General features: G+C 37.5%; 1 protein-coding gene across 4 annotated transcripts in view; it reads left to right on the forward strand.

Annotated features, from left to right (window-relative positions):
* GALNT13 (polypeptide N-acetylgalactosaminyltransferase 13) overlaps positions 1–16,859 on the forward strand; it is a 555,106-nt gene that overhangs the window by 305,401 nt on the left and 232,846 nt on the right. For all 4 annotated transcript variants that reach the window (XM_066345193.1, XM_066345194.1, XM_066345192.1 and 1 more), the window contains exon 5: positions 16,098–16,264. In XM_066345193.1, the coding sequence (XP_066201290.1) occupies positions 16,098–16,264 (167 nt within the window). The remainder of the gene's footprint in view (positions 1–16,097; positions 16,265–16,859) is intronic.

Below are 16,859 nucleotides of genomic sequence, written 5' to 3' on the forward strand. Positions count from 1 at the left end.
TTGGTAAGTACAGTAGTCCCTGCTATCCATGAGATATATCATCCAGAACCTTCCATGGATGCTTGAAACCACTGTGTTTTGTTGTTGTTGTTTTTCCTATGCATACATACAAAGGAAGCACTTTATGGCTTCTATTTGGCATATCCCAATTGCTAGCACCACTACTCTTGTGCTCTGTGGCCATTATTAACTAAAATAAGAGTTCCTGAACACAAGCACTATAATACACTCAATTTCATAACCGAAAGGGCTACTAAGTTACTAAGAAGCAGGGAGCATATACAACATGGATAATCTGGACACAGGGATGGGGCAGAATGAGCTCGATGGTGAGAGATTTCATCACAACACAAAACTTGTGAATTGTTTATTTCTTAAATTGTCCCTTTAATTTTTTCAGGCAGTGGTTGACCAGGGGTAGCTGAAACCACAAAAAGGGATATTGTGTTTAGGGGAGACCTACTGTAAATAAATATTTTATAGTCAAAGATTTCTACAGCTAGAAAGTCTTATTATAATATTAAGAACAAAGAGATCCTTTTAGGTCTTTTTGAAAATAGTAACTACAGTATAACAGGGAATATTTTATGCACTTTAGAATGACTCATTTATCTCCATGTGTTGAATTACTTAATCTATTTATGTGAGAAGGAAATAGAAATAAATATATAAAACATACTAGAGTTTAAGAAAGTGAACATTTAAATATCCCTGAGGAAAATTTGGTTTTATAGAGGAAGGTGACTTAAGCCCTACCTTGAACAATATGTGTTTTATTCAGAGAATAAAGTATTTCTAATGCAAGGAATTCAGAGATAGAGCTAAATATATGTGAGAGAGCTGTTTCCTACAGAAACTTTGAGATGTTTAATATTGCTGAAGAGTTAAATGCCTACTGAGAGGATAAGACAGCATGAGTAGGGTTGAGCTATATAGGAGGAGCTTTAGCTTTCGGCAATGAAAAGCCAGTGAAAACTTTTGAATTAAGGAGTGGTTGTTTGATTCTTCATTGAGGCCTCCAATGAGGAAGATTTGCCTTGGGGATCAAGAATATTCTACAAGCCTGGCCAGGCGGTGACACAGTGGATGGAGTGTTGGACTGGGACGCAGTGGCCCCAGGTTCGAAAGCCCGAGGTTGCCAGCTTGAGTGCAGGCTCATCTGGTTTGAGCAAGGCTCACCAGCTTGGACCCAAGGTTGCTGGCTTGAGCAAGGGGTCACTTGGTCTGCTGTAGCCCCCCAGTCAAGATACATATGAGAAAGCAATCAATAAACAACTAAGGTGCTGCAAAGAAGAACTGATGCTTCTCATCTCTCTCCCTTCCTGTTTGTGTGTCCCTATCTGTCCCTCTCCCTGTCTCTCTCTGTCTCTGTCACACAAAAAAAATAAAGAAAGAAAGAATATTCTACAAATGCACCATATTGACTCCATGTAAAAACTTAAAGAAGAGATGAGGGTTATGAAAAGGATACAGTAGAAAGGAAGAATAAGAAAGGTACTGAGGTAAGAATCATCAGGATTTGGTGACTCATGATTTTGAAATCACCATCATAATGTTAGCATCAAAGTTTCTGGCTTTGAACCTGGGTGGATGGTAGCTTCCTTATCTCAGAGAGGTAAAAATTGAGGCTCAAGCTGGTCCACTGACTTGGATACTCATCAATGTAGGTAGAAGTAAAGCCAGGTCCAGATTTTAAGACTATTGATATAAAATTGTGTTATTTCTTACTAACAAATATAAGAATTTAAATCTACAAATGGCAGTGTTAGCAGAGATGGACCAGTCTGGAAGTAGATTTTTGCAGTGTCACGAGAAAAGAGTTTCAGGGACAGTCATGAAGGAGAAATTTAAGTGAGTGGAGGGATTTATAGTATGTTGATTATAGCCAGGGACAGTGCAATAAAGGAAAGGTTTAAGATGGAAGAAGCAAGATTACAACAATGGGAGTAAGTCTAGACTGGGCTTCCTAGACTCAGGAAGGAAAATAATTGAGGCAAAAGGAGAGTCTTTAAAGTGCACTGCACCTCTGATTGAGAGTCTCATGGGGACTCTTAGGGTTTAAGAGAAAACAAAGCAAAATATGTCCCGAGAGAAAGAGGTGGGTGTTGCTCCAAGGAGGACATGCAAGGCACAGATGCCCCTGAAAAGTCTGCCTCGTCTACGACCAGGTGGCTCAGCTCTATCTCACTGTTGAAGTCCAGCCTCCAGGGTCACAGGACCACACTTGTCCCTACAAAGCCTAGGAGGAGGGCCAGGGCCCAGAACTGCCAAGTCATTACCGTGGCATTTGATTCCTGTAGTCTAGCGTAGTCTCGGTTCCTGTCTAGCCCATGATCAATGCTGTGCTTCAGAGCCTCATGATTGCTAAATAGACAGGCCTTTATTAAATTTCCCTGCATTTTTGGGGGTTGAGGAAGGGGTGAACTTTCTTCCAAACTATCCAGTCTCTGCCTTGTCTTTTCCAGGGCTTGCATCCTGACCCTATCTGGTCTTTTCCCAATTTTTTTCCAAGGTAGTTTCCTCCTATTTACGGTCATCATCTTGGCTTTTCCTGCACATGCACCCAGTGAAAGGACTTCCCCATGGGTCAGCTTCTCCTTCTCCCTGGGGTGACTGCAAATCTGCTACTTCCTACTTAGTGAGGCTTAATGTCTGATTCCATTTGTTCTCTTCCTTTGTTAATACCTACCTACCTATCTACCTACTATAACAGTGGTAGTGAGTAATTCTGTTGCAAAATCACTTTCATTACAGGTATCACATTCAAAAAGCACATTTATTTTAGAGAACTGATTGTTAAGTACTTTCAGTAGCATGAAAGAGTCGTATTCGGCAGTCACAGAAAGAACCTCAAAAACCATGTTCCTAAACAACAAAGGCCACAGCACTTACTTGATTGGCATTCTTTTTTTTTTTTTTTCTTTCAGCTACAGAGTTGAATGATATACTTCATTTTTAAAATTCAGGAGAATTCTTCACCATTAAAAATAATATAGAATTTGCTTGTACAAAACTCATTTCTATGTCTTAAAAAAGACTGTTTATTAACTATTGACATCATGGAAATAATTCCAATGGGATTATATGATTGACATTTATTTGGTGGAAATTACATCTATGGTGTATTATTTTTTTAATAAAAACCAGATGTCAGTTGAGTGTATCCAGTCTGTTAAAGTCGAGATGAGGTCAGTTTAAAACCCAAAGGAATTATATGTGGAAATCCAGAAATCTTCCTAAGATTTATTCAACTCTCCCAGTGGATTTAGGATTTTGTAATTGCTTTTGTCACTGCTTTCTTCATTCCTCACTCAGCAATCCATATACTAAACTTGTCTTTTTTCTAAGATTAGAAACATAGTATGTAACCACCAATGCCATGCATTTTGTGAGTAGGCCAGATGTAATGAATAATGGGAGGGGAGGGGAGGTTGCCTTAGAATGTTGTAGTCACACATGAACTTTAGACGTAACTCATCGTTAAAATATCTTCCATTTAACACAACGCTAAGGAAAGTCTGGAAACTGCTTCAGATGCTCAGCATTCTACTTGCTCATCACTTTTGCAGGGCCAGGGGCCACCGCCGTCGCCGCCATCCACATGCAGGTTCTCATTGAATTTGGACAGACAGTAAAGAAACAGTGAAGCCAAAAAATGGTGGGCCATTCCTTTATTAAAGTCTCGCACCAGCCAATGAGCAAACAGATAGGGAAAACACTTCCCTTTCACTCAGGGCTCCCAAAGCAACTGACGCATTCTCTAGTTCCACAACCAGGAGAATCGTCTTTGGTTCCTCCTAGAATCAAAGGCCCCCACAAATCTCAATAGGGCTCCCAAGGCCCCTCAGCTCTGGTTGATCATCTGCACACCTTCTCGTTCCCTGCCAACAACTGGCTTTTTCTTCAGCACTCTGAATTTTTTCTCTGCAAAACTACCTAGGCCCACAAAGACCCCCTCCTCTATCAAACATTAGCAAAACAATAGCCCTTCCCAAGTAGGAAGATAATTTGCAGTTTCACAGACTACATTTATCTGGCGCTGCCCAGTGCCATTTTTTTTTTTTTTTGTACTTTTCTGAAGCTGGAAACCGGAAGGCAGTTAGACTCTCACATGCACCCTACCGGGATCCACCCAGCATGCCCACCAGGGGGCGATGCTCTGCCCATCCGGGGCATCGCTCTGTTGCAACCAGAGCCATTCTAGCGCCTGAGGCAGAGGCCATGGAGCCATCCCCAGTGCCCGGGCCATCTCTGCTCCAATGGAGCCTTGGCTGCAGAGGGGAAGAGAGAGAGAGGAAGTAGAGGGGGAGGGGTGGAGAAGCAGATGGGCGCTTCTCCTGTGTGCCCTGGCCAGGAATCGAACCCAGGACTTCCGCATGCCAGGCCGATGCTCTACCACTGAGCCAACCGGCCAGGGTCATTTTTTTAACAATAAGAGAGAGCTAACTCAAAAAATACAAATTTTACAAACTCATATGCCCAACAACTTCTTATTCCTGTTTTACTCCTTTCTTGAGTGTTTCTCACCTCCTGGCCCTAACCTACTATAGCAAAGTAAAGGCTTCCTTTGTCTCATTCAAAGCTGTTAGCCTTCCATTGTTTCCTGGGACTGCATGTCTTCAGATTCCCACTTGCTTTCCCAAGTTGCTCATGTAGGAATCCTCCATAATAAAGGCCATCTCTTCCATAAGTGGCAAGAACCTTATCTTATTAGGTAGAGCAACAGCTCTTAAAACCTAGCCCCATCACTTAAATGCAAGTGACTTAACTGATCTGAATAGCAAGATTTTTACTTATCGAAAGGGAGTAATAATATAATAAATCTGTAAGGAGTATTTTAAGGAATGTCAATTGCTTATTCCTCAAAAAACTACCAAAATAACCATTGCCTTGACATACAGCTTTAATGCCCTTGAAAAGAGGAGGCTATTTATAGAAATCGGTGGTCTGGGTTAAAGTGGTTTATGACTGATTTTTCAATATAGAAATCTTATTGGGATTGGTCAAGTATGTGATATAATAATTTAGGATTGGTGGACATAAGAGGAGAGAGTCTTGAGGTCAGTTGATAAGCAGTTTGTTTAGTTAAGATATATATTCTTTTGAGAAGAAAGCTGTTAGCCTGCATGAGCAACCTGCTTTCTTTAGAAGAAGGTTGTTTGGCGATTTATTTATTGTTTGAATAACTTTATTTTCTGGAAGTTTACTTAAAGTATGCATTGAAGCTATTTATAAATTTACAGATTTATAATCCTGAGACTTAATCTTGGTAGTTGCAGGAGGTTTCACTTTTCAAGGTGAAATCAGATTGAAACTAAAAAGTGGGCACTCATGCCGCCCGTCACCACCCAGCCAATTAAGTCCAGACAGAGATTGAATCTTTACCGGCGCTTGATTCAGATGGCTGGTGATCTGAGAGGATGGCGGACTTAACAGCTTATCTCAAACCCGCCTTTTGTTAATAAAAAGTTCAGGGTAGGTAAGTGGTGTGTAATTCAAACTGTTAATTATTCCTGGAGTCAGGGTTCAGGGAAGAAGATTTATTGCTGCTTAGGCTCCTGGAGACAAGGTTCACAAGGGTGAAAGCTAAAATTTTAAATTCAAGAGTTCCCCTATCAGCCCTGGCCAGGTGGCTCAGCTGGTGGGAGTGTCATCCCACAGAGCAAAACTTGCCGGTTTGATCCCTGGGCAGGGCACATACAGGAACAAATCAATGTTCCCCCCCTTCTCTAAAATCAATAAACACATTCTTAAAAAATATTTTAAGAAAGTTTCCCTATCATTCCCATTCCCCACTGTTTGTTTTAAGTATCTTATTTCTATAAGATTAGTTTTATATGGAAATAATTATTTTGCTGTTGATCATGTATCTCAGCACTAGAAAGTTTCTTGAGGGTTTAGGAATATTCTACATAAGGGGTATATTGTATGCAACAATAAGCTACAATACTGAAACAGATAAAAAGAAGAAAAACAACAAATGCCCTTTTAAGACCAGCCATATTCAGCAGCTAGGAGGTTACCATGACTGCATTACAAATAGAGTTTAAAATATATTTAGCGGGGCTAAAAGGTGCAGATCACTGTTACCATCAGGTACAAGAGAGTTCCGTGGAGCTCGGGTGGGGCTTCTGAGGCATAAACACTGTCAGTCTCCCTAGAGAGCATGGTCCCTCATAACTGTTTGCTGGAGCACAGGAATAAACTGTCCTTCCACGTGTTAGAAACTGTCCTGCCGGCAATTTGACATGATGAAAGGCAAAAGATACATTAGTGGTGGTGCTGTAATTCATCTCCACATCTGCTGAAAGCATAAAACAGTTTTAGTACAGTTGACAAAAGAAGAGCCTTCTGGGCTGCTCTCTGACCCCCTTGTCCATTCCCCTGCTAAGGGGGTTAACCTGCATGATCAGTGATGTGATATGCTGGTGAAGGAAAGGTTACCCTGGGGCAAAACTCGTGTCTTCCCAGTTTTGCCCACTGCTAGACGCCAGGGGCTTACAGCTCTGGTGACCCTCTGTGCATGTCCTGTAGTCCTTTCTCTGCTCATGTCTGTCTAACTTCCTACTACAAGATGACCTATTTAAAATATATAGTACAATATCTGCTACATAATTAAGAGTCAATAAATGCTTACAACTTAGTACTAACTTTGTTAGTGTGATGTTTCTTAAATCAAGGCTTGACTGTTGGTGGAGATGGTCTAATTCTGGCTGAGAAATGAAAGATTTGATAATAATCCACAGGGAATGGTGCGCTGTCCCAGCTGTGGTTACTAGGAGGAAGGACAATTGGGTAGATAGCTCATGGATATTCAAGAGCAGACAAGAAGCAGACTTCTCAGTAGGCAACGGAACACGGCCCTCTGAGTTCTTCCAGCAGAAAATAATAAACAGAGATTAAGGTAAATTAGAGGAAGATTTAATAGCAGGCAGCCACAGCCAGCCAGAGAAATTTTAGATTAGGGCAATACATGATTTAGAAGGACTAAAAGGGAAAGAAGAGGACCTTCATTCACATTCCTACACTGGACAAACAAATAAAGCAGTTCCAGAGCCAGATGGTCTCAACACCAATTGTGTTATTGAATGACATTGGAAGTGAGGAGTACAGTGGAAGCTTGGCCACAGGGACGCAGAAACTGAGGATAAAAGGTAAATTATTAGAACATGGCAATGGTCAGACTCCTATCAGAAGCAAGACTGATCCAAATAATATATAGACTTTGTTCTATTTTATATACTACTTCATAAAATAAGAATAGTATAATAATGAAATGACATGTATATAATTCCTTTCTAATTTCATTTGTTTACCTCAAAAGTCATGTAAAATAGATATGGCAGCTATGTTACCCCAATTTTAGGTAATGACAAAGCTGGACCTTAAAAATATTTGCTCACAGATCCTAAATGGCACAATGGGAAGGCAGACATAGGTTTGCAGAAAGAATGTTTGCTTCAATATCTCCACAATGGAATGATACTACTTGGGTTTGGTGAGAATATATTATTGTAGAATAACTTGTAGTCCCACTTTCTTTTACTCATCCTCTTTCTGATTCTTAGCTCCTTTATTTGCTTTAGAAGATTGAATAACAAAACCAAATGAAGATAAGAAAAAAAAAATGTGGGAACTTTGGCGTTTCTACACGTCTGGTTCAGATAATAGCAAAGCAGAGTTATGACTGGGAAGTTGATCCGATAACTCATACAATACCCTGACTGATTATGAAGTTTATATTGCTCAGCCTCTTATTAAATATATTTTGTTACATGAAGAATGCTAAATTCTGGACAGGCAGATTTAAATAAGATGAATCTTCCTTCTTCTTTTAAATAATTCCTTAGTCTATTGGATTAGATAGATTTATTATGAAAGATGGTTAAAAAGACTGAGGCATATCTGAGATATAAGATCAGGGAAAGAGGCAGAATAATAGTTCGTTATGGGATTAGGAAAGGGTAGGGAAAGAAATTTCCTGGCTTCTGTTTCTCTTTCCTTCAGTTTGTCAATCTCCCTCTGAGGTCCTTATGGCATAGTTTAAACAGAAGCCAACAAGCAAGGGAGTCTTGGAAGCACATCAATAAGCCAATAACTCTCCCAAACCACCCATCCAAATATGTGGGAAAAAAACAGAAGGAGCAGGGAGTGACTCTAATAACAAATAGGCCAAGGATGACTACAGGGTTTACCTGGATTTTAAAATAAAAGTATTTGGGGAAGAGAGATAAAAACCTGATTTAAAAAAAAATTTAATTAATGAAGTCATTATGAATTATAGGAACTTACTTTTTAAAGTTTTAATGAAATGTAAATAGGAATCAAGATGTAAAAACCCAAGCAAAATGAAGTGCTTCATTTTATTGAGACCCCAAGCTGTTTAATGATTATGAAAGACCTACTTTCCTGTGGCCCGAGTCTTCTTTGCATGGACGCACTGGGAAATGGTGAAAGTTCTCTCTGTGAATATGAATGTTAATGATTTGGAAACATAGAAACCACATGTAATTCTGCAACATTCAGTGCAATTCCCATAGCTCTTAAAAATAAGAAGGCTATAGAGGACTTGTAAGTCTTTATTTTTAATTACTGTTATTCATCTTCTTTGATTGAGGCAGCAAAAGGTACCCACTGACTCACTGAATAACGATCGAACAAGTTATGCAAACTACAGTGTTGACAGCCTTTGTTTGTAGTTCTAAATGGATTGTGTCTGACTAAACCACTGTGTAATCATGGACCCTTTGTGATTTCACATTTTCATCTTATCATCAATTTTTCTTTCTGTGATGTGGCATGTTATATTCAGTAGCAGACCTGAAAATATCAATATGGTTTTGAAAAGGATAAAATCAGATTGTAACAGTCTGTGTTCCCATAATGTGTGCATACCCAAGGGGAAAGATGGTAAACATGTACAGTCTATCATTGTATTTCCATGTTCCGGACATTGGAAACGAGATCCTACCCCCATGTTTTCTCCAAAGCAGAATGGGTGGATTTCTTTCTCATATGTTTATGAATAAACAGCTGATATAGAAAAGACTGGATTGACATTAGTGTACATATGACAGAAGAGATTGTAAATGAAGTGGAGAAGACTTTCCAAATCCAAGGTTTACAGTTCCAGGAAATAGTGACTTATTAATTTTATCTGCTATAAACATAAAAGAAGATATTAACCTTAAGCATATTATTTTAAAATGTTAATGTAAGCATAACCATATTATTTATACATGTTTATAATTAAGTATCTCTCTCTATATATATATATATATATATTCGTAAATATAAATGTTTCTTTTGATAACTGTTCTTAACTTTGGCTGTTCATTCAAATCCCCAAGGGAGATATTTTTTCAAATCTCTCTACACATGACCACACCCCAGACATCAAATAAGAATCTCTCTTGCTGAGCTGTCTACACATCAACAATTTTTTTTTTCAAGCTTATGGGATGATTCCAATGTGCAGCCAAGTTTAAGAGTCACAAATGGCCCTGGCCAATTGGCTCAGCGGTAGAACATTGGTGTGGCATGTGGGAGTCCCTGGTTCGATTCCTGGTCAGGGCACACAGAAGTGCCCATCTGCTTCTCTACCCTTCCCCCTTTCCTTTATTTCTATCTCTTTCCCTCCCACAGCCAAGGCTCCATTGGAGCAAAGTTGGCCTGGGCACTGAGGATGGCTCCATGGCCTCCGCCCTCAGACACTAGAATGGCTCTGGCTGCAATGGAGCAATGCCCCAGATGGGCAAAGCATTGCCTCCTAGTGGGCATGCTGGGTGGATCCCGGTCAGGCACATGCGGGAGTCTGTCTGCCTCCCCCCTTCTAACTTTGGAAAAATACAAAAAAAAAAAAAAAGAATCACAAATATATTATTACAGAATTAAAAGGAAATATACTTTCACTTCAAATATGATAGATTTAGCATGTCAAAATATAGTTTAAATATGAAATATTGCTTTGATAATGCTTATACTTTTAGTAGAATACCAGATTTCAGGAATTTAATTGAACTAGAAGGAATCAAATACTCTTCAAATTTATGAAAATTTCTATTGTAGTTTGCCACTTTTACTCTCAAAGGTAATTACATATACATTGCACTCTCACAATAATGTTAATTTTTCCAATCTCATTTAGATGTTTACATTAGAAAAAAATGGTATGTTCATAAAATAAATTGTCAGAACAGTATTTGGTGTCTGTATGTACATAATTTTAATGAAAGTTGTTTTTGGTTTTGGGGGGGTTTTTTGATTAGTTTTAATGAAATGATCCTTAGGGAAAATTATTTTTCTATTTGATTAAAGATATATATGAGTGTATGAGTAAAACATACTTTTGAGCAATTTAAATGTTTTTTTTCCTAAATATTCCCAACACCAGTAATATGTAAAATATTTGATATAGCATATAATATGGGGAAGAAATCATTGTGTTAATATTATTAAATAATACTTTATTATTACTATTATTTTATTACTCAGATTATGGATCTAGCTCTATGATTTGAGACTTTTATTTTGTGAAATCAAGACTTGAATTAGCTTTGAAAGTGCTTTCCAATTCCAGCATTTGGAGATTCTGAGCTTTCCTTTACAGACCAAGTAATGTCTAACACCCACTCCAGATTATCTACTTCAGTTCTACAATGTAAAAGATACAAAAGCTGAGGTGGACAGTTCTGAAATTATTCTTGTCATATTACAGAGAAGAAGTTGTTTGTTATCTATCGGGGGGAAGAGAGGATTACAGAAGTCCAATATATGTTAGTATTACCCCCACCTCCATCATATGGGTTTCTTTTGTTTATTTGTTTGTTTTTGTTTATATATAATTATGTATAGAAAATTAGGGAGTTATAAACCCTACCAGTTTAGAAACTAAAGGTTGTTTTGTTTTTTTTTAAAAACTAAACTAAAGGACACTGTAAGTGCTTTTTATGACTAAACAAAAATTATTGCATTCACCTGTTCTAAGACATGCACTTTTTATATTATATATGTCTGAAATCAGGATGTGTTTTACAGTGAAAGGGTAGTTACAATCATTGTCTACCAGCTGGCAGTTGTGGAGGCAATGTTTTCTGAACTTATGGGAATGTGGCCATGGCTATTCATGTAGTCGTGCTTCGACTAAGTTATGTGTGCTGATTATACTGTATGTGTGGAATTTAATTGCCATCCACATTTCTCAGAGTGATTACCATAAAATTCAGTTGGAACAAAGAGTCTGAAAAAGGCAAGGTGGCCACGGCAAGAATTTAATTTCATACAATGGAGCAAATATTTATTGTTGGAGCAATGACAATAATTCCATATTTTCTTTCTAGTCAACAGCTGACTGATTTATATAAGCTTGCTTCTTATCATGTCAAACAGAGGTCGGAAGCATGGATATCACTGGAGATCTTATTGGAAGTGAAGATTCGCCGGCCACCCCAGACCTGCTGAATCACAATCTGCATTTTATCAAGATCCCCCACATAATCCCTTCCCACTCCACAGTGGAAACACTTTACAGTACCAAAACCAATACCCAAAAGAAAATGAAGCCATTTTATAGTTTTTTACAGAGATATGTACTAATTATGTCTCATATGTTAAGCAAAAAAACCCCAAAAACCATAAAGCAGGAGAAAACCCCTTACAACAGATGAAAGATACTAGTGACATTGAGTGCCTTTTCATGTTTCTGTTGGCCATTTATATTCCCCTTTAGAGTGATAATGCAAACTGGTGCAGCCACTGTGGAAAACAGTATGGAGTTTCCTCAAAAAATGAAAAATGGCCTGACCTGTTGTGGTGCAGTGGGATAAAGTGTCGACCTGGAACTCTGAGGTCGCCGGTTCGAAACCTTGGGCTTGCCCGGTCAAGGCACATATGGGAGTTGATGCTTCCTGCTCCCTCCCTTCTCTCTCTCCCTCTCTCTTTCACTCCTCTCTCTAAAAATCAATAAATAAAATATTAAAAAAAATTAAAAATGGAACTTGATGCAACGATCCCACTATAAGAAATATATCTAAAGAAACCAGAAACACTAATTCTAAAGAATATATACATTCCAGTGTTTACTGCAGCATTGTTTACAATATCCAAGATCTGGAAATAGCACAAGTGCCCCTCAATAGACGAGTGGATCAAAAAGCTGTGATACATTTACTCAATGGACTATGACTGGGCTATAAAAAAATTTAAAATAAAGAAAGAAGGAATTCTTACCCTTTTCTCAGCATGGATGGTACTGGAGAGTATTATGCTAAGTGAAATAAGCCAGTCAGAGAAAGATAAGTACCATATGACTTCATTCATACGTAGAATCTAATGAACAAAATAATTCAACAAACAAAATAGAAACAGAAGCATAGATACATAGAACAGATTGACAACAATCAGAGACAATGGGGTTGGGTGGCCAGAGGAAAAAAAGTGAAGGATTAAGCAAAAATGACAGAGTATGTGGATATACAGTGTGTCCTTGAAGTCATGGTGCACTTTTGACCGGTCACAGGAAAGCAACAAAACACAATAGGAATGTGAAATCTGCACCAAAGAAAAGGAAAACTCTCCCAGTTTCAAACCTATTCAGTGCAGTTTGATGTGGGCTCATGCACAGATTTTTTAGAGTTCCTTAGATAGCTATCCCGTATAGCCTCTACAGACTCGTCACTGACTGATGGCCTACCAGAAGGGGGTTTCTCCACCAAACTGCCAGTTTCCTTCAATTGCTTATCCCACCGAGTAATGTTATTCCTATGTGGTGGCGCTTTGTTATAAACACGCCGATATTCACATTGCACTTTGGTCACGGATTTGAATTTAGTGAGCCACAGGACACACTGAACTTTCCTCTGTACCGTCTACATCTCGACTGGCATGCTGTGGGCTGCTCCACTGTATATACAGTGTTACATCATCATCTGTGCATGCACACATGCTGCCACATCATCCTACAGAAACTGGGAGGGTTTTCCTTTTATTTGGTGCAGATTTCACATTTCTATCGTCTTTCGTTGCTTTTCTGTGACCAGTCAAAAGTGCGCCATGACTTTACGAACACACTGTATATATTTATGACACATAGACACAGACAACATCACATAGCCAGAGGGGAGGAGGTGGAAGTAGGCAAAAGGGGATTACGGGGAATGAACAGAGACTACTTTAGGCAGTGAATGCACAATGTGGTATGTAGGTAATGTCTAATTGAGTCATTCACTTGAAACCTGTGTGGTTTTACTAACCAGTGTTACCCCATTAAATTTAATTTAAGAAAAAGAATACATGAAAGAAACTTAAAAGCAGCAAGAAACTGGTGTGACTGATTCACAAACAAGCATGACAATATTGATAGAAATCCATGTCCAAATAAGTTTAAAAGCTTCTCTATAAGCTTTAGTTAAGTATTAAGTAGAGTCTAATGATAAGAAAGCATTATACCAGTTTATTTGACAACTTTTTTTTTTAATTCTCATGGTACCTAAAATCATGATGTCTCACCATAGGTGAAATAATAGCTTTGTTTCTGAAGAAATAAAGAAGACAGGCAATAATACCAGATCACAAAGCTACATCATTGCATTTGAGGTACTAGATAAACTGACAGAAAATGATTGATTTGTATATCTTAAGAAACATTATATAAGTGATTTTATTATTATACAATGTTTTCTTTCCTAAATAACTTTTTACATAGAAAGAAGAGGAAACATTAATAAAAATATTAGCCACATATTATTTTCATGCTACATTAAATAATGACATTGTGTAAAGATTCTCTAAATAAACAGAATAGCTTCATTAATAGTAAATTAAGTCTGTATAACTTTGTCACATATTATGAATACAAAATAACATTAGTGAGTGAATATTTTTAACCACACAAAATAGAGCATGATAGAAATAGTTTAAGAAGGTAGATCTAAGTGTTTGCTTTTATTTTGATATTTTAAATGACTTACCAAATTAATACCTCATTCATATTTTCTTTGTTTCGATTTAGTTTAACATATAAAAATTTGATTTAAAATTTATCACTTTATTCCAAATGATACTGAGTAACATTTATAGGCAGTTATCCTTGGGCTAAAACTGGTAGTTGTTGACTGTTAAGACTGCTTTCAGCCTGTTTTTCTAGTTTTACTTCTTTATTGATTATGTTGATTGTTATTATTCTTACCATACTTTTTCCTTAGCATGCTGAAAGTGATGGGGTGTTTTGATGAGGCTGAAGCATTGAGAGTTGAGGGCATTCATGGAGAGAACCTTTGTGGCTTACCAGAATGGCTTTCTAAATTTATAGTGCTGAGCTAGCTGCCTGGAGTTACAAGTCAAACGATGATGAAGCGCATAGAAAGCCCTTGAATCTTGCCAGCAGAATGGGAAGAGATGACAGGGAGTCAAACTACCATTCCACCCTTCATTTTTGTTTTCCTATATACACAATATCTTATATATTGTGGGTGCTTAGTAAATGTTTTCAAATAAATATATGCTGAAGAAAAGTTGTAGTTCAGGTATATGTACATTCTTACTTGGTTATATTGCAGAAGACTTCACTGGGCAGGTGACATTTTAGACTACTTTAAAAGATGATTAAAATTGCCTTGGCTGGATAGCTTAGTTGGTTAGAGCATTGTCCCAAAGCACAGAGATTACCAGTTCAATCCACGGTCAGGGCACATACAGGAACAGATCGATGTTCTTGTCTTTCTCTCTCTATCTATCTCAATCTCTTCTTCTCTTTCTAAAATCAATAAATAAATATTTTAAAAATAAAATATGATTAAAATCTCAATAGGCATACATCAGTATTTGTTTTATTATATGCCTTTTTCTCCCACATTTTATTGGATTTTTCTCCTTCACCCGCTAATGAGACTAATTATAATGATACTTGTTTTTGTGTCATGTATTAGGTAGTTCATAAGTGTCAGGGAATATTAGGTTCATTTTATTTTATGGAATGATTTTAATTCGCTAGGTCTTCTGAATATTTTACATGAAAAGATAACCTTAGGTGAATAAACTTCAATTTCTGCTATGAATGATACCCAGTGGCATTTTTAAAAAATATTCCACAATCACGATGATTTAAAATTACATGACAGCAATGTCTGATTGTTGACAAATTGACAGGAGTACGGACCACTTCAGATCACTACCAGAGCAGTGTGCATATCATTTATCCAAATGTGCCTTTTTAGATTCATTACTTGTAAAGTAAAATCTGGGCTGCTTTGGATTCATACAAAGTTAATTTTTTTTTTTCTCGAGACATCAAGTTCTAACAATAATGACAATTATGGTTCAGCTCCTTATTAATCAGTGTGCTCCAGGGACCAGCAGCATCTGAATCACCTGGAAGCTTTCTTAAAAATGCAGAATCTCAGGCTATAACCAGACCTGTTGAGTCAGAATCTGTTTTAACAAATCCCTTGATAATTCCTTATGCCCATTAAAATTTGAGAAATGTTGATGGCCTACCTAGTTTTTTTCCTGATCTCCAGTTTGATTATATAGTATGAACTAAGAAGTGCAAAATACATACTGGTTCCTAAACTTTTCAAAGTAAACATGGTGTTTTAGCATTCGCAAACAGAATGGAAAGCATGCACATTGAGATTTTAGAATAGAAAAATAATCACAGTTTCACGTGCTTCTAGATTCTGTGGAGGTATGGCTTCTGATGTTCTTATGACTTTTTGAGTTATACAATAATTCTTTAATAAATGAAGAATAAAATTATATCCACTAAACAAATTCATCTGTCCCTGTTATACCTAGTCTTCTATTGACAGTCACAGAATGTTGTTTTAGCTTTCTCAGACTTGCGGAACGCATGCGGCTTGGTTCTCTGCTGGAGTTAAAATGAAATATTAGTAATTATTCGTATTTAATTCTCAAGATGCCAACTGATTACTCACAGCATTTATAAAAAAGGAAAATTATTGTACGTATGCATAAAATGTTTCTTTAATAAGGACCTTTCAAGTCTAAAATGGTGCTATTACGGATATTTTTTATTAGAGTGATCAGAATTAAAAAGTGAATTATTTATTAACATATCTTTCTTCTTTTCCCTTTTCCAGATGCAAGACAAAGGTCTACCCTGATGAACTTCCAAACACAAGTGTAGTCATTGTGTTTCATAATGAAGCTTGGAGCACTCTCCTTCGAACTGTTTACAGTGTTATAAATCGGTCCCCACACTATTTACTTTCTGAGGTCATCTTGGTAGATGATGCCAGTGAAAGAGGTATAAATATTTTTCTCATATTTTTTCTTAAATTAGGAAACTTTATTATGGTCAAAAAACAGCTGGGAAATGATCTGTATTTTCCTTACAATTATGCAAACCCTGAAACCACCCATCATCATCAGGGCATTTGCATCAATGTATCTAGGCAATGCCTACTCTAGAAACAAGTAACTAATTATTGCAGTTTTTCTCATGATTCCGTTTGGTTCCTTCTAACCCAGGAAATCAGCCAAAATGACATTCAAAAGGGTTCCTTTTTCCCCCCAACTCAACTACTCGTATGATTGCGCATTTATCTGACTTTATGGCTACTTGTCTTCTTTGTTTTGTCTTTTAGTTCAGGTAAATGCAAACTAACTTATAATTAAGGAGACTGTGTTTGCCAGTGTGGCCCAGTGTGTCAGCCTGGTATGTTAACTTCCTATTTTATCCTTATCTTGCCAGCCCAGTGACAGGTTATAGTGAACTCTACAGCAACACTCTGATGAAGCCTGTATTTTTATGTCACCTTCTGCAAAAAAATGTTGACAGGAGATTGCCCTCATTTCTGTGTGTTGAATTTCCATCTGAGTAGTAGTATCTCTGCTACATC

This window comes from Saccopteryx leptura, chromosome 7 (genome assembly GCF_036850995.1).
Source record: "Saccopteryx leptura isolate mSacLep1 chromosome 7, mSacLep1_pri_phased_curated, whole genome shotgun sequence".
NCBI lineage: Eukaryota > Metazoa > Chordata > Mammalia > Chiroptera > Emballonuridae > Saccopteryx > Saccopteryx leptura.